General features: G+C 38.8%; 1 protein-coding gene across 6 annotated transcripts in view; it reads right to left on the bottom strand.

Moving 5' to 3' along the window:
• Nucleotides 1-23,096, bottom strand: part of Man1a2 (mannosidase alpha class 1A member 2) — a 156,611-nt gene that overhangs the window by 112,841 nt on the left and 20,674 nt on the right. Inside the window, exons 1-3 of one of the 6 annotated variants that reach the window (XM_063256238.1) lie at nt 20,244-20,317; nt 8,419-8,523; nt 7,186-7,441 (exon numbers count right to left, since the gene is read on the bottom strand). In XM_063256238.1, coding sequence (XP_063112308.1) covers nt 7,186-7,441; nt 8,419-8,486 — 324 coding nt within the window. In that variant the 5' untranslated portion in view covers nt 8,487-8,523; nt 20,244-20,317. Of the gene's footprint in view, nt 1-7,185; nt 7,442-8,418; nt 8,524-10,743; nt 10,864-20,243; nt 20,341-23,096 lie in introns of those variants that run through there. The other 5 variants (XM_063256237.1, XM_063256229.1, XM_063256248.1 and 2 more) reach the window with 5 other exon arrangements.

Genomic DNA, 23,096 nt, shown 5'->3' with positions numbered 1-23,096 from the left:
GAACAATGTTCAAAGAAAAATGCTGAAACAGCCTATATATCAAATAAAGACTTCAGAGATAAGGCAGAAATCAGAGGAAAGCTTTGTTTTAACTACATCACAGGCAAGATTTTACAATAATTCAAAAGGGTAAGTTTAAAATATTTGCTGTCTTTTCATCATTAGAATATATGTAAAATATTAGACTATTTGGGTTAAATTTTATCTTGTTTTATGACAAACACATCTTTGGAAATACTGTTAGTGCTACTACATTCTAACAAAATCTTTTCTTCGCTAGTCAGTACAACTGTATACTCCATCCAAAACTGTAAGAATTCTTACTAACAAAGTGTAATTCAATATTCACTAGGTTTTCCTCCCTCTAGAACTCTACATGTAATTTTTAGAATAACAAGTTGAAAAACTTTCAACACCAAATAGAATTTAAGAAATTTTAAGATCTTTCTTCATTTTCAATACATAAAAACTCTTTATAAAACTATGCTTTTTAAAATGTAGTTATTCATTAAATACTGATACACAGCAATAGATTTTTTTAACTTATTAGTACACCCCTTGTGTGTCACTGGTACATGTACAAAACACATTTTAATTGTTTTTCTCATCCCTATTCCCTCCCCTTCTTCCTATATCTATCCATCTCTTCATCCTCTTCCTGTTATTTTTTTCCACCTTCCTTCATTGATCTTTTGATCCCTTTCCAACCTGAGAATAATGTATCATCCTTCCTATTTTCTTTTATTTTGCTCTCCAATTTTACTCTACATTTCTCAGTAGAGAAACCAGAAAATATTCAAACTTGTGTGTCTGATTTATTTCAGCTGACAGTATGGTCTCAGGGTATATCCATTTTCCTACAAATGACTCAAGTTTATCTTTCTTTATGACAAAGTAATATTCTACTGTATAAAAAAAAAACAACATTCTCTTTATCAGTTTATCTGTTGGTGGACATATGGGTCAATTCCAAGATATAATGATTTGTGCTGCTATAAAATATGCATTCTGGCAAGCACAGGGTCATGAGTACTGGGATTGATCTCCAGTACCAAAAACTAAATAAATAAAATCGGTATGCATATATGGCTATAATATGATACCTTTAACTCTTTCGGGCAGATACATAGAATTAGATAGCAGGATCAAATGGAGTATTTGAAGAACCTCTACACTGATTCCCATAGTGGTTGCACTACTTTATATTTCCACCAATAGTATAAAAGGGTTCCTTTTTCCCATAAGCTCTCTAGCATTTGTTATTATTTGATTTCCTATTTATGCCCATTATTTCCAGGTTAAGATAGAGTATCAGTGTTGCTTTAATTTGCATTTCTCTAACAGCCAGAAATGTTGAGCTTTTCTTCACGTATTTATTGGCAATCTGTACTCCTTCATTTAATTTGTAAATTTTTTTATCTGGGTCTTTTATTTCAGGGGGGTAATTATTTTGTGTTCTCATAGATATTAATCCTCTGTCTGAAGAATCACTGGCAAAATTTTTTTCCATTCTGTAGGTTGTCTTTTCACTCTGTTGCTTCTTTTGCTGTGCAGACTTTTTTTAATTTAGTAAGATTCCATCTGCTCTTTCTCAAAACTATTTCCTGTGAAACGGAGTTCTGTGCAGAAATCCTTATCTATACCGTGACTTCAAGAGTGTTACCAACTTTGTTCTTCAGAGGTTAAGTGTTTCTGGTTTAACATTTAGTTCTTTGATGCATTTTGATTTCAGTTTAGTACATGGCAAGAGTTTGGGTGTAGATTCAATCTTCTGCAGGTGTATAACTACTATTTTCCCAACACGATTTACTAAAGAGGCTATCTATCCTCCAGTGTGTATTTTGGGCTGCTGTGTCAAGGATCACGTAATTGAATGTACCTGGAGATTTTTCTGCAAACTCTATTCTATTCTACTGATCCTAAAATCTGTTTTTGTGCCACTGCCATTCTGTTTTTAACACAGTAGCTTTACCATAGAACTTCAAGTCCAGAATTGTGGTACCTTTCACTTAGCTCTTTTTAGCCAAGATTGCTTTTGTTATTCTGGGTGTTTTGGTTCCATATGAATTTCAGAATTATTTTTGCCAGTTTTGTGAAGAACGCTGTTGGAATTTTGATTGGGATTGTATTAAATATGTTTATCAATTTTCCAAGTCTGGCCATTTTGACAATACTGGTTCTGCCAATCCGAGAACAGGGAATATCCATTTTTCTGCTGCCTCCTTCAATCTCCTTTTCAGAGTATTACAGTTTTCCCTTACAGTGTTTCACTTCCTTAGACTAATCCTTAAGTACTTTATGTTTTTATGCTACTGTGAATGATATTTTTCATGATTTCTTTTTCATTAATACTTACAAGAATGTTACTGATTTGTTGTGTATTGATTTTTGTCTCCTGCTACCTTACTGAATTTGGTTATTAATTCTGAGAGTCCTCTGGTGGTTTTGGGGGTATTTTCTATGTACAGGATCATATCATTTGCAAATAATGATAACTTGACTTCTTCCTTTCCTACACAAAACCTTTTTTTTTTTTTGCCTAATTGTTCTCGCACAATGTAAAACTCACATCAACAGACACAAGAACAAAAATCACATGATCATTACAACAGAGGCAGAAAAAAGGCTTTGACAAAACCCAACATGCTATTATAATTAAAACACTAAATAAAATAGGTATAGAAGGTCCTTATCTGAATCTGATAAAAGCCATTTATGACAAACCTAGTGTCAACATCATATTAAATGGGAAAAAACTGAAAGTTTTCCCTCTAAATCAAGAACAAAACAAGAATATCCTCTATTATCACTCCTGTTCAACACAGTACTCAAAATATGCTATTAACGTGCAGTACTGTTGAGGAGTTTCATAACATATTCTTTAAAAGATGGTGAATATAATGCTGGCTATACAGAACAGGGTCCCCAATTCTACCCCCATGCATATCAGTCCATAGCCTGTTAGGAACCAAGCTTCAAAGAAAGAATGACCAGCAAGCAAGTAAGCTATGCTTAATCTGTAGTCACAGCCAGTCACTCCCCATCAGTCTCATTACCACCTGGCAGAGGCATTAAATTCTCACTCTATTGTGAATTCTACACGGTAGAGATCTAGATTGTGTACTCCTTATAAGAATCTAATGCCTGAGATATAAAGTGGACCTGAAGCAATAATGCTAGACTTGGGAGTGGCTGCAAATACAGATTAACAACAGCACAAAAGTTTGATTCTAGAGACCATAATCAATTGCTTAAAGATTCATATCAAAACTCTAACAGTGACAATTTAAGCTACATCTGGTGACAAACTATACTGGCAAGTGAATTGACACACTGCAATTGTACAACTGCATTTGGTGGCAGGATTTAAATCACTACCTGACCCTCAAATTCACTTGTAGCCTGTCAATTATTTACCACTTGCATCCACCCTTCTTTCCTATTGTGAGCACTTGTCTCACAGTTTTTCTAAGCCCACACACCAACTCAAGTCAAAATGAGTTAACAATGAGTATCACTGGAGAGCATCTTTGAAAGGAGGGATTATCCAATTGGTGAGACAGCAGAAAACTAAAACTTCCAACAAAAAGAAAGTTCACTTAAAAGAAAATACTCCTTGTGGAAAAAAATATATATATAATATCTACTTGTATTACAGATTCTATTAGTTCATGGAAAGAAACTGTGATTGCTCATAATGTTTGATCTGTTTTGCATGCCCATATCTTGTAATCTGAACAACTATTTTGAAGATAACAATATGTAATATAGAGACTATTGTTAACTTTCTCTCAGCTTATTTTGAAGTCCTATATTGCTTTGTTTTGTCTTTATTATTTTGGCTTTTGGTTGTTGTCTTTTTGTCTTTTTGAGACAGGTTTTTGCTATATCATTCAGGCTGGTCTTGCACTCATTTTGTAGCCCAGGCTGGCCTGAAATTCGAGCAATCCTCCTGTCTCCCAAGTGTTGGGATTACAAGTGTGTGCTACCACCCCCAGTAGTCTAATCTCTTTAAATTAAAAAAAAAAAAAAAAAAAAAAAAACTCCTTAAGTTATTGGTTCATTCCAACAGGTAATTCACATTTTCCAAGCCTGCTCTGTATGACATGCTGTAACTGACTATTCAAGGAAGCCGTACAACCTTCAAAATTGCTTTGCCACACAGAGACTGAGCACACTGCATTAAGACAAGCCTCTGAAGTTTCTCAAAATTAAAAAAAAAAAAAAAAATACAAGAAATGTAAATATTGAAAATCAGGGGGCTGGGGATTTAGTTCAGCGGCGTAAGCGCCTGCCTTGCAAGCAGGCAGTCATGAGTTCGATCCCTGGTACCGATAAAAACGAAAAAGACCAAAAAAAAAAAAAAAATCAGGTCTTCCTCAAATGTGTCTGCACTAAGAACATAATTTTAGTGCGTCACCTCATTGCTAAAGCTATGAAGTCCTTTACTACTGGTAAACAGCCCACTGCTAATGATATTTGTCATGAACCTTTAGGAAAAGTTGCAATTCAAAAAGTATCGTATTCTTTCAGCTAGCACCATAACTAGGTAAGTTGAACAAAAGCAGAGGATATTCAGTCACCAATGATATGAATCCAGATTGAGGAGTCTACTGATGTTGACAGCAAGGCAACAATACTCATTTTTTTTGTGATACACTTACTATGTGCATGATGATTTGTTACATGGACTTTGTGCCAATCAATCACAGCTACAGAATGATCCCAGTCTTTGAATGATAACCAAATCAGGAAAACTGTATATACACAAAACAGGAGCTGCCATGACTGGATAACTTTCTAGTTTCACTAGTGGGGTTAAACAGGGTGCTTCTGAACATGAATTTACACTCTATGCTATCCAAAGTAACTCTGGCCAGCCAAAAAAATGTCTCCTGAACTTAACCGGATTTTGCAGGATATGATTAAAATTATCAACCACATTAAACCACATAGCTGTTATGGTTGATACACTTTATCACCTTAAGCAGTTTAGAAGTTTAATGGAGAGACTCAGCAGGGAGCCAGGGTTCTTTGTATGTATGCTCATTCTATGCAAATGAGGGCAAGAAGATTCTGTGAGTGCTATACCAGCCCTAAAAGGGGGATGGGGGACAGCCAGCTGTGTACACTATGAGTCAGGAGAAGAGGCATATTTTCTCCTTTTGCTCTGGTTGTTGCCTTGAAGTGCTGCCCCATTGCCAACACCACCCTGCCTTGGAGCCAGCTATTATGGACTGAAACTTCCAAAACTGTAAGATAAATAAATCTTCCCTTCCCTAATTTTGGGCACCAGGTATTTTGTCTCAACAAGAAGAGAAAAGTAACCAAGACAAGTGTTGTACACTAGCAAAAAGCTTCATTATATTTGTATTATACCAAAATACCTGTAATGTGGCCTACTGTTCTATATGCGCGTTTCTTTTCCTCTAGGTGACCTAACTGATATGCTAATCAATGCTCTCCTCCATAAAGAACTGTAAATTCCTGCGAGACTTCTCTGTCCTCTCCTAAGGGAAACAAAGGTCTTCCTCATTCCTTAGCGGATCAAGGATTTTCTCATTTCCTTATCCAAGCCAATGACCTTTACTTTGTGAACTGTGATATGTACTGAAGCGTGGCAAGTGTAGAGAAATGACACACACAGCTTTTGCAATCTCCAGCTGCACTGTGTCACTGGGCTGAGGATAAAATAAATCAGAGCTGCTTTTTAAAATATGTTTTTGCCTCATTTTTTGAACTCGAGCTTGGAGGCTCATTTGTGGATTACAAGAACAATAGCCTTAACTCACATGTATTTGCCCAGCTCTGTGAGGAGATGGACTCAAGAGTACACATCTTTTCTCTTACCCACAAAAGTGAGACAGTTTTCAAAAGGTAAATCACTGGTGACTTTCTGAGTTAAATGACCACTCCAAAGATTTCTTTTAAAAAAACAGTCACCACTGGTAGCATGTTCTGGTGACACAGAATGGAATATAAAACTTGCTTACCTGTATGACATATTCAGTCTGCTCAGAGAACAATGACTGTGGTCAAGTCAACAGATAAAGTGCATGCAGTCAAAAGCAAGCTGGAATTATTGGGGCATCGAATGAACATTAAGATGTTCTACTTGTTTTAAATAGTCTTTTGAAAAAGACTGAAAAAGGGCTTTCTTTCTTCCAGCTGGTGCATCATCGTCTATCTCAGTTTTCAAAACCATTAAAGCATTATTTAACCATAAAGATCCCCAAACTGGAATGGACCCACAACCCATGTGTAAATAAGCTAGGTGAACTGACTTTGTGCAAAGAGGATCAAGTGCTTGTGATCACAGCTGATAGGTGCCTTAAAAGTATGTTTGAGACAACTGCAAATCACCATATATTAAAGTCAGCACTGAATATCCTAAGAGTACTACAAAAGCACTGGAAAGCTTGCTTCCATTTCCAAAATCGCATCTATCATGACAGCTACCAAACTGAGATTACAAAGTAGACATAACATAATCCAGGTATCATTGTCTCCCATTACTCTCAGATCAGAAGATTTAATTGCAAGAAAATATGCTGAGCTCCCACTAATTCTGCTTTACAGTGCATTGTATAACTGGTTTGCTATATATTACAATTTAATAAGAATAGCAATAAAAGACACAATAAATGTAATACACTTGCAAGTGCATGATAAAAGTATTTTGAATTATCCCTAAACTACCCCTGATTAGGTCCATGAAAAAACTATCTTCGATGAAACTGATCCCTGGTGACAAAAAGATTAAAGACCACTATTTTTTGATAAGACTAGCATAGTACCCAGCAGAGTCCCTTGTAACTGAGTATCTAACAAATTGTTTATCAATGGTAAATTGATAAATGTTTATCAATGACAAATTATAAATGAAATCTACTCAATTTTACAAATTTATAGTACTTGTTAAATGTTGAATTTCAAGATTTTTGAACACATCTCAGTGATATAAACATTAAAACAACCTTTTATCAAAAATTCAATTGCATAATTGTATTACAATCAATATTAATAGACAGACCTATAATCCTTACTGCCAACATGAAAACTAAACTACAACTATAATCCAAGAAGAAATACAATCAAAGTGTGACACCACAGATGATACAATATATATATTTGCATCTAAAGATACATCTATAATTAGTCTATAGCACAAATTTAGCTCATTACCTCTTTAATTTTGTCCCTTTTCTTTCTTATCTCAATATCTTCTGGGTCTCCACCATTGATTCCTACAAGGTTTGGAATAGGAACCGGTGGCAGTGGCTTGTTCTCTTTTGTCTTCATTTCTTGGACTATTTTATTTTTCTCTGTCTGGATTTCTGCATGAATTTCTTCTCTTGACTTTTTTAATTTTTCTTTTGCTTCTTCCAGGGCCTTTTCATGATCAGCACGAATTTTATTTCGTAGACGTTCTTCTTCTTCCCTGTAAGTATAGAAAAAAAAGTGGTAAGTGTGAATCTTTGTAAGAATGTGTACCTTAAAACACAAAACTAAAAAGTTCCACCAAACACTGATGAGAGTTCTCTAATCTTACCATTGAAAGTTTGCAATTTTGGTGAGACAGACTCAGATCTACCCTAAGAATGGGCTAAATGTAACTTGGTATGCGAAGAAATACAAACTCTAGATACTGAAAACACTTTGAACAGTAAGGAAAAAGAAAACCTAGACGCAAAAGTCCCACTTTAGGTCTAAGTGAGAACAAAAACATATCAACCCGTAACTTACAGACAGATACATGCAAAATAAATACAGAACTGTGCAAAACTAAAAGGAGGAGAAAAAGTGAAATATAAAATTAGTATCAGAGAAGGGACAAAAATTATAAACGTTGGCCAAAAGGAAAGAGACAAAGAGAGTGGGAAATGTTTCAGTTGTTACAAGAACAGCCCATGCTTCTAAATCTTATAAATTTTAGAAGTGGCATTGTTAAGGTTTTTATCTAAATGTCCCTCCAAAGCCTCACAAACTTGAAGGTGGGACTTCTAGGATGGAGCTGGATCACGATGTGTGATACTGGCTTATGGCTGTGTGAAAATTGATTAATTCACTGATCGGGGTATGGATAATGAAAGGCCCAACCCAGGTGTGGGTGGCACCAACCAATAAGCTTGGAGCCAGAATGGAATAAAAAAGGGAAAGGAAGGTTTGCTGCTGGCTGCTTCCTGCCTATCATGCCATGCACCTCTGTCATACTGCCCTGCCTTGGAGCCAGCTGACTGCGGACAGAAAGTTCTATAAACTGTGAGCAAAAATAAATGCTTCCTCCTTTAACTTGTGTTTATCAAGTACAGTGTGATGATTCACAAGTAGAAAGCTATTCCTATACAGGAATAGCTATTTAAAACTCTTAAACACTTGTTAAAATACAGGTGTCAATTTAGTAGGTCTATATGATACCTATGAATCTGTACTGGTTGAATGTTGTTTCTGCCAAATCCTTGGGACCAAGGTATTTCAGATTTCATATCTGCATGGACTCGGGATAAAATATTTACTTCCACTCTGGAAAACAAAAACATGTAACTATCATAGAATCCAGCAACTCCATTCTTGGGAATTTATCTCCTGAAAGGGAGACATGCTTATACAAAAACCTATAATCAGTCACTAAAAGGTAAATACTATTTGATTCCACTTACATGAAGCACTTAGAGAAGGCAAACTAAAGATGTAAAGTATAATAGCAGTATCCAACAACTGTGGGTAAAACTAACAGAAGTTACTGTTTAATAGGTGCAGTTTCAGTTTTGTAGGCTGAAAAAGAGTTCTGAAGTGGATGGAAGTGATGTTGGAACAGTATGAACATAGGTAAAGCCACTGAGCAAATCCAAGAATAAATGACATATAGACCGAAATGTTAAGAGATTAGAAGACTCAGACAACTAGGGGCATCATCAACAAACAGATACGGATAAAGCCTTATATAAGACAACCAAAGCAGACACAAATACCATTCAAGAGCCTTTCAATCCCTTCCCCTCTATGCCAAAGGGGGAAAAACTATAATCTAATATTTTAAAATAAAAAGTTAAATGTTTAAAAAAAACAGAAAACTGAATTGCTCTCCAGCAGAACGAAAAGTGGGAAACAGGTCACAGAAGTGCTAGACAGTGAGATGGGGCCTAGACAATGTGGGAGGGGCTAACTTCACCTTAAAGTGAATCCAAGAGAAACGAACATGTAGGTGGAATGAAGTTTTATAAAAGGAAAGTGAGGCAGACACAAGCAGTAGCCACTCACACAACAAGAGCATTTCAACCACTTTCTCACTCCTTTCCAACAGAAAAACAGTATGCCTGACTGATGGCATGACTATGACAACTGAACTTTTCCCAGATGACCCTACAGCTAAGGGATGGCCACATAACCCTATTTCATTAATAATTGCAAGGGCACTCCCAGGAAATGCTTTTTTTAATGAATTGAACAAAGGCAGTGGCAAAAAAAAAAAGGCCTTTTGACTATTAAATCTAAAATTATCCAACTATCTATTCCTGTCTTTAAATATAATCATAATGTCTAAAGCTTTTTTAGTATATGTGCTGCCGAAGCAAGCACAATCGTACTGCTTAAAAGCTTTAACAACCATCTTGCAATCAAGAGGTCCTAAAGATAAACAGCCAACATAGTTCTAGAAAGTTAAGAGGAAAGGAGCGTACTACCAATGAATTCCTTACCAGGGTCCTCAACTGCCTGTCCCAAGATTTCAAATTCTGTGGAGTTACTGTCCTCTGGACATCCTGTCATTTCCTGCTAAGAGTTTTCCCAACTACACTCCCACCTAGCAAGCAGGCACACAGATTCAGGAAAGCAGAGCACTCAGGACTAGGCCCCGTGGACCACCACCACGAAACAGGGAAAACAGATGCCTTCAAGGGCAATTTCTGTCTTCAAGATGCCACAGGGAGCCAATCTCCATGTCTAGTTTGTCACCCCAATGTTACTGCTGAAAGGCTCTGACAAGTTCTGCAACAAATAGGCTTAACATAACACTTCCTAAATTTAATCGTAGTTCCCCTTGACTTTATACTCCTTTTAGTATGCACAGTACAATGCAACACAGAAAATGTCTGAGTATATCATCAAAGTGGTAGAACATTCATTTATTTATTTATTTATTTATTTATTTATTTTGCTGTGTGACACTATTTGTCACCTCTCTTAGCCTCCCTTTCTCATCTGTAAAAGTAGAGACCCTCCTAATCACATAAGATGGTTAGAAGACTAGATGAGATGACACAGGCTGGAAACTGAGTCAATTCAATTTCTCCATTTCCTTACATCCTATTTCCTCACCTCTACTATTATCCATCCTACACAATCTCCTTCCCTGAGGCTCTTGTTCATATCTAAGCTTTGATTTGACAGAAATAAATGATCAAGTGATGAGTTTTCTTCTTCAACTAGAATATACAAATAAGCCATGTAAGAAAGCACTATAGAAAATAAATGACCTAAATTACAAAAAGACCACTAAATCTACAATGAAATCATATTTGGTCAATATTTAGATAACTAAAAGTACTACCTTTTTATAATCACGTAGTACTCGTCTTTATGTATACACATGAAGTCACAAACATTCTTTAAAAATTAATAAATTAAAACTCAGAACTGCCTCCAACTTCACTACTTCTCATCTGTCCTTGAACCACTACACTTCTTGAGAATATTACAGTAGTTACTGTGTCTACTTCCACATCTCATTAATCTTCTACTTACCGTAACTGAAGCTTAGTAACCAAGTTTACTCTTCCTTTGAAACTCCCTATTCCTTACTCCAACCTGTCTTTCCAACAAGACTGTGATTGCCAATCTCCAATTTGACACTTCCAAATAGAACTGAATGATTAGCATGAAAAAAGGACAGTCACTGATTAAACTCAGGCAGGAAAACTTAACAAAAATAACACGTTAGCAAAGTGAATCAGCAATATTAGAAAACAGGAAAAAAAGGCAACACTGGGAAATATGTAAACATTAATAGCTAAAATTTCATTAAAACAACTTGTTCACCAACAAAAGTAAAATAAAAGAAATACATAGTCACTCATTAGAAACAAAGAAAGAGAAAAAAGAAGGTGATAAAATACAACACTTATTTCTGGTAACAAAACACGGAGGAACAAAACATGGAAGCCCTTCCAAAAGAGAAAAGTAAATTTTAACCTAATAAAAGATATCTTCCAAAACTGTAGATGTGAAACTACAGAAGCAATTCCCTTAAAAATGACAGAAACAAATAAGAACAGAAAGTATCACAACTTGCATTTGATTGTAGTGAAAATCCTAATCAACAAAATAAAACAAGAAAATGAAAACAAGAATAAAATATAAGAACAAAGAGTTTGAAAAACTGTCACATTCTGTCACAGGCAATATTATTTCTACACAGAAAATCTGAAAGACTCTACAAAACATTACAAATAAAGAGTACAATAAGGAAAGGAAGAAATTACCTAACAGATAACCACTAAATGTAATCTCCTTCCTTTCCTACATGCTGAGTTCCATTGTTCTAGATTCCAACATTCATGCCTGCTTTGAAACCTTTTCTACAGCAACATCACTGTTTACATCTGCTTTCATTCACATCTATTACTTTCTTGATAAGATTTCTAGCCTGTTTTTTGATTTAGGCTTAAGAAATTTAAGAGACCTCAAGACTCAAGAGATATCTGTTTAAAACTATTTTAAGTGAATTTTACTAAATTGACTCTTAACCCCCTAATTTTAAGAATAACTTACCACTGCTCCTGACTGAAAAAAACTGATGAATGAACCAACAATACTATGTTGATGACAGCCTATATTTTGAATTTTTAAAAATAGCATTACATATTAAACCACCTTTGTAGACATCTATGTTTTAATAAGATTCAAGAAAAATTTCGGAGAACCCATAAAGCTACACACACACAAAAAAAATACTGCAGCTGAACCAGTTAAGAAACTAGTTACTTATATACAATATAGGTTAACAATGTTTTTAGGAAATTACAAGACAGCCAGCAACTGGTACAGAAAATACCGAAACAACATCATTCTACACAGTTTATTGACAACTGCTTGAAGGAACTTAAACTCTTCCAAAACAAGAGCTACACCTTCAATGTCTTGAAGGAAGAGCCTCTTAAATTTAGAGGCAAGCATGAGATAAAATGATGCCAACTATTATCAAGGGAGTGATTCTCAGGAACAATAAAGATATTTCATTTGCACAGAATAACAGTTACTATATAAACAATGAATTTTCCACTTGTTATCATTTTAAGTATAAATCATGTACTTTTCAGTGTACTAACTATAGTTAGCAAACAGCACAAATTCCATCATATTTGTGCTCCCCATTCCATAACACTGAATTCTATTCTTAAAAAACAGAGAAGCACATAAGTTTCTCAATGCAAGTATGTAACTGGTCAGTCACCTGAAAAAGCCTACAAAAGACTCAAAATCCTGGACCCTGAGAAATTTATTGAATCTCAAGCTTCAATACCAAATCTATCTTTGTCATGCAGCTTCCATAAAACACCAAAACATAAAAATCCGAAACAAAGTACTAGCAACCTGATCAAGTAGATTCTATCCCAGAAAGACTAGAATGGTTCAATATAAGAAAATCAAGGACTGCACTGTAACACATTAATAGAATGCAGATTATGGTTTGTATTTAAAATGTTCCCTAAAACTCATGTGCTAAACTCTTTGTTGTTAGCTAACAGACTTTTTGAGAAGTATTTGGCTCATGTTGGCTCTGATTTCAAGAGAATTAATCCACTGACATGATCATATTTTAATGGCATTATTGTGAGATGACAGAGAGAGAAGGTGAGGCCTACCTAAACAGAGTAGACCATGGGGGCATAACCATGGGGGCTATTTCTGAACTGTCATCTTCTATTTCTTGAGCTCTTTTCCTTTCTCTCTGCTTCCTAGCTGCAGAGAGAAAGGAAACAGCCTTTATTATGTGATTCTGCCACTTTTATGTCTCCACAGGCCTAAAAACAATGGAGTCAGGTGATGACATACACTGAAACCATGATCCAAAATTAATCTATCTTTAGTTGTTTTTCTCAGATATTTTGTCACAGTGATGAAAAAGCTAACACAGAATGACTTTATCTGAATTGACCTACAAAAAAGGAAAAGAAGAAAAGCACCTTTCTATAATAAAACTACTCAACAAACAAGAAAAATAGGAGAGTTTTCTCAACATGAACCCATAAGTAATATCCTTAATGACGAGTTTTTCCCATGTGCTGGTCAACAAGACACTGGACAGCACCTCCCTTCAGCACTGACTTCCATATTCTTGCAAATCCTGAAATTTGAACCTCCAGTTTTTCATGTGCACACCAATGCTCCCCCCTCAACTGTCAATACATCATTCCACCTGCCCTTTTAACTCCACCCTTGTCAATTCAAACTGAAGCCCCTCAGGTTTTCTTTGTTTCCTTCAGAGAGTGCTTGCATCCCTTCAGCAGCCCTTCTGTGCCTGCCATAAAGGCCTCTTTTCTTTTTCTGTTCTCTCGCCTTTGTCTCTCTCTCACTTCAGAGGACCAGACAGACAGTGCCATGACGCAAGTGAGGAAGGTTGTACAAGTCCTGGGAAGTGCCCCGAGTTCAAATCCCCTCCCCTGTGGATCCTTCCTCCTCCTTTTCCTCTCCTCTCTGCCTCTGCCATTGCTGTTACTAGCCTCTGCCCACCACCGGCCCCTTCAAGCCTCACAGGTCTATACAGGTGAGCAAACTCTTGCTTCAGGGTTCCTATCCCATAAATCATGGTGCCACGTCAGGACAGCTCCCCCTTTCTCTCTCATCCTACTGGACCTCACCCTCCGGGCTACCCCTCCATCCCACCAGTTATGACTGCTGGGCCTGGGTGTGGGGCTCTGGTTCTCCCCATCTTGCACTCCCTGCTGGGGTGACAACTCCTTCGGGGACTGTGACTCAGCATTTTTGCCCGTTGATTCAATTCCAATTCGGTCACCATCGGCAAAGTCATCCTGCAAAACACACTTGTCTTGGTTGCTTGCTACGCCATTTAGATGCACTCAGCCTAAAATGGGATATAAAACCTCACTGTCCTGTCTTTTACTGCCAAACCACATGACCAGCCTACTCCTTAGGCAGTAACCATCAAGGGCCACCTGAAAGCACTCTTGACTTGGATATCCTCTGGGACCTCAATAATTTTTACTACTGTAACAGCAAACGGCCTGAGATCCCATACATTCAGGCCTTTTTTGCACTCCAGGTATGTTCTAACCTACTCCGGGCCTATACAGCAACTCAGTATAGATGCTGTACTATCCTGGCTCACTCTGCAGCACCCAAACTCCCTTCCCCTGAAACCCTTCCCTCTGCCCATCCTATAAATGACGACCTATCAGCACTTGCCTCATCACTTATCCTCTCCTCCTCTTCTTTTACCACCTCTCCTCCTGACTCCTCTTCATCTTCCCCATCTTCATCTCCTCCTGCCACTTCCCTCTCTCTTCCAGAGTCGCCTCCTGCCCAGACCACCTTCTCTCTGCCCATCACACTCATACCTTCTCCCCTGCCCTTTGCTGGCCCTGTTTGGCCTGTACCTCTCCCTCCTCACTGTGAGGTGGCAGGCACTAAAAGGCTAGTTCGGGTACATGTCCCTTTTTCCATTTCATATCTCCTTTGTAGGTGCCTTTGGTGCTGACCATTTTACCTTTATCAAGCTGCTTAAATTTCTTTCAGCTGTATGATCCGACCTATAAAGATATCCGTATTACCTTATTGTCCACTCCCTCTTCAGTGCAAAAGGCAAACTTGGGGCAGGCTGCACAGGTGGCAGGTGATAAAAGACACAAATTAGACTGAGATCATCCCACTGGGGTCACTGCTGTTTCCAACAGATTCCCAATGGGATTACCAACATAACAGGATGGTCCTAAACATATAGCTCAAAGATCTGAATGTATCCTGATAGGTCTCTGCAAAATTTTCCAAAATCAGTTTAATTACAAGGTTTATGAATTAATTCAAAGACAAGAAGAAAATCCCACAGAATTTATGTCTCATCTGAGGAAGACTACTGAATTTGCAGATACCAGACCTGACTCATCTGAGGGGGTTATTCTCCTTAATTTACCCTTTATCTCTCAGGCAGTCCCTGATATACAGACTAAATTCCAAGGAGCTTTCCTTGGCCCACAAGCCCCTCATAGTGAATTGTTAGATGTGGCATTCCGTGTCTTTAATAATAAAAAGACTCAAGAGAAACAGAAGGATCTTACAAAACTTGAACTCCAAGACCAAAATTGGCTGTGGCACTTGGGAGTCAATGCAAATCATAACCCATTACAAGCCCCAGACTTGCACCCCTCCAGGACTATAATTCAAGTGCAACAAGAAAAGACATTGGGTATGAGCATACCCAGGTCTGAGGCCACCACTGGGGCCCTGCCCCATCTACAAGCTGGAGGGTCCCTGGAAGACTGACTGTCCTCTCCACCAGAGAGCGGGTAAGTCATCAACTTCCCCACTCTCACAGGATTTTACAGCTCTGTCACCTTCAGATTTGTAACTAACTTGCTCAGGCTCACTGCTGGTGACTGACGGGTCTCAAGCCCTACACCACCCCTGCAGGGCGACTCTCTCAGAGCCCTGCTGGACACGTGAAGTAAAACTCTTTCTTTCCTTATCGACATGGGGCAACTTACAGTGTTTTGCCTCAATATTCAGGCAGATTGTTAGTGATCTACAATCTCTGGAGTGGGGGCTGACAGTCAACCATCATGATCTGTTCAGACAGAACTCATGCCTTGCAGGTTTTAGACTCTCTTTGCACACACAGTTTTCTTGTTATCCCAACCTGCCCCATTCCTCTCCTAGGTAGAGACCTCCTAAAACTCAATTTCACTTTCTCCTTCTCCCTACCTACAGTCTTTATTCTCCAAACTCACTCACTCTGTGTTAAGGATTCAGAACCTCCTGTTCCTTCCCTTGTTGATCCTGCTGCTGTTTGGGACACTTTCCAACCTCATGCAACTCTCCAATACTTATTCACCACAAGGTGAATTCCCTCTATTTTTACCTGTGTCCCTGTTGCTCCCAAACACCAATGGACTCCTAAACCCATAATTCAATACTTATTAACAGATTTCTCAAAAGCACATTCTCCATACAATACTCCCAATTCTTCCTGTCCTCAAACCCAATGGAACCTTCCGTTTAGTTCAAAATCTCAAGAGCCACGAACAATGCTGTCATGTCTATATATCCAATAGTCCCAAACCCCTACACTATGCTCTCCCACACTGCCCTTCTACTACTCATTTCACAGTTCTGGACTTCAGAAATGCCTTCTTCACTATTCCCTTATGCTCAGATTGTCAAGCTTTCTTTGCATTTACATGGACAGACCCAGACACCCTCCAATCTCAGCAGCTCATGGAACAGTGCTACCTCAGGGATTCAGGGACAGTCTTCGGCCAGGCAGTAGCCACTGACCTCACAGCTATTATCCCCAAACCCAGCACTCTCCCCTTCAGTATGTTGATGACCTCCTCATATGCTCGCCCTCTCTTGCTATGGCTGTACAATGTACAATGTTATTCCTCTCAACTTTCTCTCCAGTTGTGGATGCCAGGTTTTGGACACTAAGGCCCAAATAGCTTCTCCAAAGGTCAAATGTCTGGGTCTCACCCTTACACCTACTAATCACTCAATAACCACCAACTGTAAGGCAATCCTTAGGGAGCTTCTAGAGCACATCACCAAGCAACAGGTTTTATCCTTTCTGGGTTTAGCTAATTTCTTCTGTCTTTGGATTCCTAACTTCACCACTTTAGCTCAACCTTTACACCAAGCTTCTTCTAGGAGTCCACTAACAGAACCCCTAGAGCCAGTAATGCCTATGCATGTTCCTTTCCATAGATTAAAAGAGACCCTCTTAAGAGCCCCAGCTCTCACACTTCCAAACCCAACCCTACCTTTCATTCTATATACTACCTCCCAAGACCATAAGGCTGTGGGGGTTCTAGGACACCAGAAAGGACCCTCTTTTCAGGCAGTGCCATGTCTCTCAAAACGGCTTAGTAACACTCTACATGACTGGTCTCCTTGCCTTCAATACTCACTTCAGTGATATTATCAACAAAAGTGGCAAAAAAAATTCACATTAGATCAGACCATTATGGTTTACTCACCTCATCACTAATAGACTTAATCTCACACAAAACACTCTCTGCTCTGATGATCCGTTTTGTCTACAACAGGTCCATTTAGTCCTCATACAAGACCTGCCATTATCATTTCCACTAATGATACCCTTAACCCAGCCACACTTCTTCTCATCTCTGAGGGGTCCCAAGTACATGACTGTGTTGAGGTTTTGCAGATGACTCCTATCCCCTTCCCTCTTCCCATGGCTGGTGACAGCTGGTTTATAGGTGTGAGTTCCACAAATATACACAATCACAGTTGGCAGGATACGCCACTGTCAACAGATCATAACCATAAAGTCCAACCCATCACCATCTAGGACCTCATCACAAAAGGCAGAACTCATAGCACTCACACTAGCCAAAGGTAAATACACAAACATATACACTGACTCAAACCATGCATTCAGTATCTTACACTCTCAATTTACAAACTGGCAAGAGAGAGGTCTCAGTGTGCAGGACACTCCTATCATTAATGGGCCTTAAACTCAGAGAAAGCAGGGTTGCCAACACAGGTAGTGGTCATTCATGGCAAAGAACACAAAACTCCACTGATCCCGTGGCTCAGGGTAATGCTTTTGCAGACACACAGGCCAGACTGGCAGCACAGCGACTATATCCAGCCCACTGCTCTCATTTGTTCCAGCTATCTTGCCACTACTCCAGTGTTCACCAGAACAGCTATTTCTCCCTCACAAGCCAAGTTGTACACAAAATACTCAGGGATGGATTTTCCAAAGGTCAAAACTGGTACTACCAAATCAGCAAGCCTCTAACATTATCATGAGCTTACATAACTGTTTCCATGTAAGATCAAGGCCTTGTACAATCTCTTGGCTCCAGTGGTTACACATCTCTCTTTAAGAAAACATTATTCACCAGGTCACACATGACCATCAGCTGTGTGCTAAGACCTCTCCTCAAGGGCATCTCCCACCTCCCTCCTTTCCTACTCACCAGTTTAGGGGATACACACCAAGTCAGGACTGGCAAATAGACTTTACCCACATGCCTCATCACAAAATCTTCAGATATGGTCTCCTTTGTCTATGCTTTTTGGGTTTTGGTTGGTTTTTTTGTTTGCTTATTTGTTTTTGTTGTTGTTGTTGTTTCGGGGATTGAATTCACGACTTTGTGCCTACCAGGCAGACACTTGTGGCTTTGAGCTAAATCCCTGGCCCCTACCTTCTTGAGCCTCTTTGACACTACGTACATACCAACCATTCTTACTTTGTAGTTTATCTGCCCCCTAAAATTTTCCTCCTTTGACAGATTACATCCCAATTCTTACTTCCTTCAACATCTACTGTGTCAATATGCAGATCATTGTCTTACACAACCCTCTAAAGGAGCCACACCAGAAACCCCAATATCTCTAGGCAATTTAATTTATCTCAAATCTGCTAAGTCCACAGGGTTACAACCTAAGTGGACCTCATCTACCTCACAGCTCCAACATCAGTCAAGGTTGCTGGATTGCCATTCTCATTCCACATCTCCCACAGTAAGTGGTATACAGTCATGGACTCCTCTGGCTGCACCTCTCCCAAGTGGTCATCTCAGCTCCTGGTTCCTACCTGTCTTCACCTTACCAAGGACCCATGATCATCACTCTCTGATTGACCAATGGTTTGTTACCCTGTCTGGTTCCTAGTCCCTCATATTTTACTAGTTTTTCTTTTTGCAATAGGATTCTGGGTAGTCCTTCCGGGTGATTTTCACATCATACACAAGATCTCCTTCATAATCCTCTACCTCATAGATATCTCAGGCTTAATCATTCTTAATTGCTATGGCCATGCATACCTTCCTGGCCTCTATCTTCACTCTCCTAACACTGACACAATCACAACCACTCCCATCTTCAATCTGTAACTTCTACCTCATGAAACATGGAAGAGCAGCAGGCTACACCCACACTGTCAGAGCTCAGACCAACTAACCCTCAGGTAACCTCACATTCCACATTCCCTGGTGTCACTTTCTGTGTTAAAGATCTACACAGCAATGCAACTAACAATCCTAGATTCTTTTCTGTCTAGAAAACCACATGATTCATCCTGTTAAGATGTCAGTTACTAACACTGCCCTTACTGGGAATGTGAATCCATAGGATCAAATGAAAGTGGATTCTGGACTAATCATGATGATCATATTTCATTAACATCTCCTAGACAGGCAAGTACACCTGAACTCATACATTACAGGTCACCATTAGGGACCCACAAACCTTCCCAGTACTCCCAGAAAGCCAAACATGGGAATTTCAGTTGAAAGGTACATCAGGTATACCAGGTACCTACCTCTTACAAAAACTACACATTCTCTATGCAAAAAGTTACTCCCTGACATGCAGTCTATACCACTGAAGCTCTTTCCTTTATCCTCGCCCTCTCACCATGCAACAACACATACCAGTTCTTACGTCTGTCCTCCAGGGTCTAATACAACTCACCTTTCCAATTATTAGTTTTGCCTGCCCCTGCAACAGGACTCATATATGGCATATAGGCCCTTCAAACATATGCACAAGCACAAATTGTCAGGCCTCTAACTTTAAACACCAGGACAATTATGGCCAAAAAAAATCTTTCCTATATCCTTCACTTGGGCCAAACCAGCACGACGACTGTGGTGGCATTTCTTGAGCCAAGCACCCATGTACAAGAGACAACAAACAGCACCAGCTCTATGTGCCCAATTCTGTCTGTGGACTTGGAGCATTCACCTGTCCGCCTTCCACATGGCAGGGCTCCTGCACATGGGCCCCACAAGTGACACTGCAGACAAAACCTGAAGTCATGCAAAGACTACAGATTAACTCTCACACAATGTTCCATGGGTCATCTAGGGCTGCAGCACCAATACTAACAGCAATTGGCATCTTCTCAGCTATTGGCATGGGGGGGCTGGGGGAACTAGAATGGGTGCTTACTTCTACATTCACTTGTCTTACGATTTAAAAACCTCTATTTACAAAGTATCAAGAACTACAGACTCACTTCAAGACCACATTACCTCTCTAGCAGCAGATGTCCTCCAAAACTCTTGGGCCCTTGATGTACTGACAGCAGACAGACGTGGTCTCTGTGTTACACTGGGGGGAGAATGTTGTTTCCTTATAAATCAGTCGGGTATATTCAAGGACCAAATTCAGAAGCTCCGAAAGTTGGCAGCAAACATAGAAAAAAGACTCAAGGGGTATAACACAACCCCATGATCCTCCTGGTGGCCCTCCTGAGATTCATAGGTGGGCTTGGATTCATGTGTATCATAGGTCTTCTAATCACAATTGTTTTTCACCTGGTTGTTACCCTTTGTTTTTAAACTCCTCTTGAAGTTTACCCATTCCAGGATATAAGCTTTCACTCCTAGAGAACTTCTAGTTATGAGGGAATCCCCCAGGACCAGCCTCTACATAGGAGCTACTGGTCATTCTGTGTCATGTCATAGCCCCTACCACAATGCCCCGGTTCAGCAGGAAATAGCTAGAGAGAAACACATCATCCCTCAGAAAGCAAAAGACATGAATGACAGGTTTTTCCCATGTGCTATTCAACATGGTGCTGGACAGTGCCTCCCTTCAGCAATGACTTCCGCGTTCTTCTTGCAAAACTCGAATGCTGGACCTCCCACTTTCTCCAGTGCACACCAATGCTCCCCTAATCAGCTGACAATACATCATTCTGGCCACCCCTTTGACTCCATCCCTGTCGATTCCAATTAAAGCCCGCAGTTTTTCTTTGTTCCCTTCAAGGGATGCTTGCCTCTCTGGCAGCCCTCCCATGCCTATAATACAGGCCTCTTTTCTTTCTTTTTCCATTTTCTTTCCTCTGTCTCTCTTGCATCGAAGTACCAAACACTTAATAGGGAAAGACTGAAAGCATTCTTCCAATGATAAAGAATAAGACAAAGAGGTCTACTCTTACCAATGCTACTCAATACTGTAATAGAAGTTCTAACCACAGAAATTATGCAAGAATAGGAAATAAAGGCAAATTCAAAGGAGAAGAAACAAAACTATTTCCATTACCAGAAAACATGCTCAATGACTACTTCAGCTAGTAAATGAATTTGGCAAAGTTGGAGGGTATATATGATCAATACACTAGCAGCTGTGATTCTGTTTCAGAAACAAAAAAATCAGAAAAGTAAAATAATCACACTTATAAGAGCACAGAAAACAATAAGCTATCTAGAGAAATTTTAAGGAAGACAGAACTCACAGACCAAAAATTATAAATGCATGACTGGGGATTTAGCTTAACGGCACAAGTGCCTGCCTGGCAAGCGAAAAGTCATGAGTTCAATCCCCAGTACCAAAAGAGAAAAAAAGAAAGAAATCCCCAGAGGTCATAAATGTGAGACTCAAAATTGTTAAGGTAACAATAGTACTCAAAGTAATTCTCAGGTTAAGTGTAATCCTCTACCAAAATTCTGAGAATGTAGCTCAAGGATACAGCATTTGCCCACCATCACAAGGCCATAGATTCAATAAATAAATACATAAATCTATTTTTGCAGAAACTTAAGTCTATCTTCAAATTAACAGGGAATTGCCAGCATCCCCAAATAGCAAAAATAATACAGCAAAAGCTGGAACATTTACACTTCTCGATTTCAAAACTTACTACAGATGTAACAATATTCAAAATCCACATATATTTGCATAAGAATAGACAAATGAACAGCCCAGAAAGAAACCTTACATAGACAACTGATTTTCAATAAGGCTGCAAATATCACTCAATGAGCAAAAAAAAAAAAAAAAAAAAAGCCTCTCTTCAACAAATATTTCTGCAACACCCATTATCCACATACAAAATAATTAAGTTGGACCCTCCATTCACAAATTGCTAGAAGGAAACGGGTAAATCCAGCTAGGAATGGAGGCACATACCTGTAATGTCAGCAATCTATGAAGTTGAGGCAGGAAGAGTCCAAGTTCAAACCCAGCTTGAACAATTTAGGGACTTAGCAAGACCCTGTCTCAAAATTATAATTTTTTTTTTTTAAAAAAAGGATAAATCTTCATGACTCTAGCCAGGATAGTGGCACATACCTGTAATGCTACCTGTATGCTACCCCTGAATGGGCTACTTGGAGATTCTTGGTCATTGTTCGTAAAGAATACTCATCATTCCCAAGTTTATTTCTTAGCAATCTTTGTCTTGTGCTCTGCGGGCAGATCAGGGATTTACTGCCGGGGGTCCTTGATAACCAGCACATGGAAGGGGTCACCACTATCCACCTACTGGATAGAGTAAGGCAAGAAGATTGCAAGCTCACAAGCAGCCTGAGGCACAAGGTAAGACGTGGGTGGTCTCAGGAAAAAAAAATTATCTTGGATTTGATCATAAATTCTTAAATAAAAAAACCAAAAGCACAAGCAATTTAAAAAAGCTGAAATTTAAAACTTTTGTACATTCAAAGACATTATAGGGAAAATAAGGACTACAGAAAGAGGGAAATATTTGTAAATCATTTATTTGAGAAAAATCTACTTTCTAGAAGAAATATGTATTAAGAACTCTTGCAACCAACAACAAAATCTGCCCAACTCAAAAAAATGGATAAAGATGGTGGGCAGATATTTCTCCAAAAAAAGATACACAAGTGGCCAACTAGCAAATAAATAAATGTTGAATACTGTTAAGACATTAGAAAAATATAAATGAGAATCACAGTAAGGTACCACTTCATACAGATTCAGAAGGACATACTGAACTTTAAAAAAACCAGAGAAGATGTTAATAAAAACAGAATCTTCATACAGTGCTCATGAAAATGTAAAGTCATCCAACTACGGTGGAGAAGTCTGGTAGTTCCTCAAAGGTTACACAGAGAATGGCTGTATGACCTAGCAATTCT

The sequence above is a fragment of the Cavia porcellus genome, unplaced genomic scaffold, assembly GCF_034190915.1.
Source record: "Cavia porcellus strain 051 isolate PalLab524CR breed Dunkin Hartley unplaced genomic scaffold, mCavPor4.1 scaffold_1, whole genome shotgun sequence".
Lineage (NCBI taxonomy): Eukaryota > Metazoa > Chordata > Mammalia > Rodentia > Caviidae > Cavia > Cavia porcellus.
This window is presented reverse-complemented; position numbering and strand designations above follow the sequence as displayed.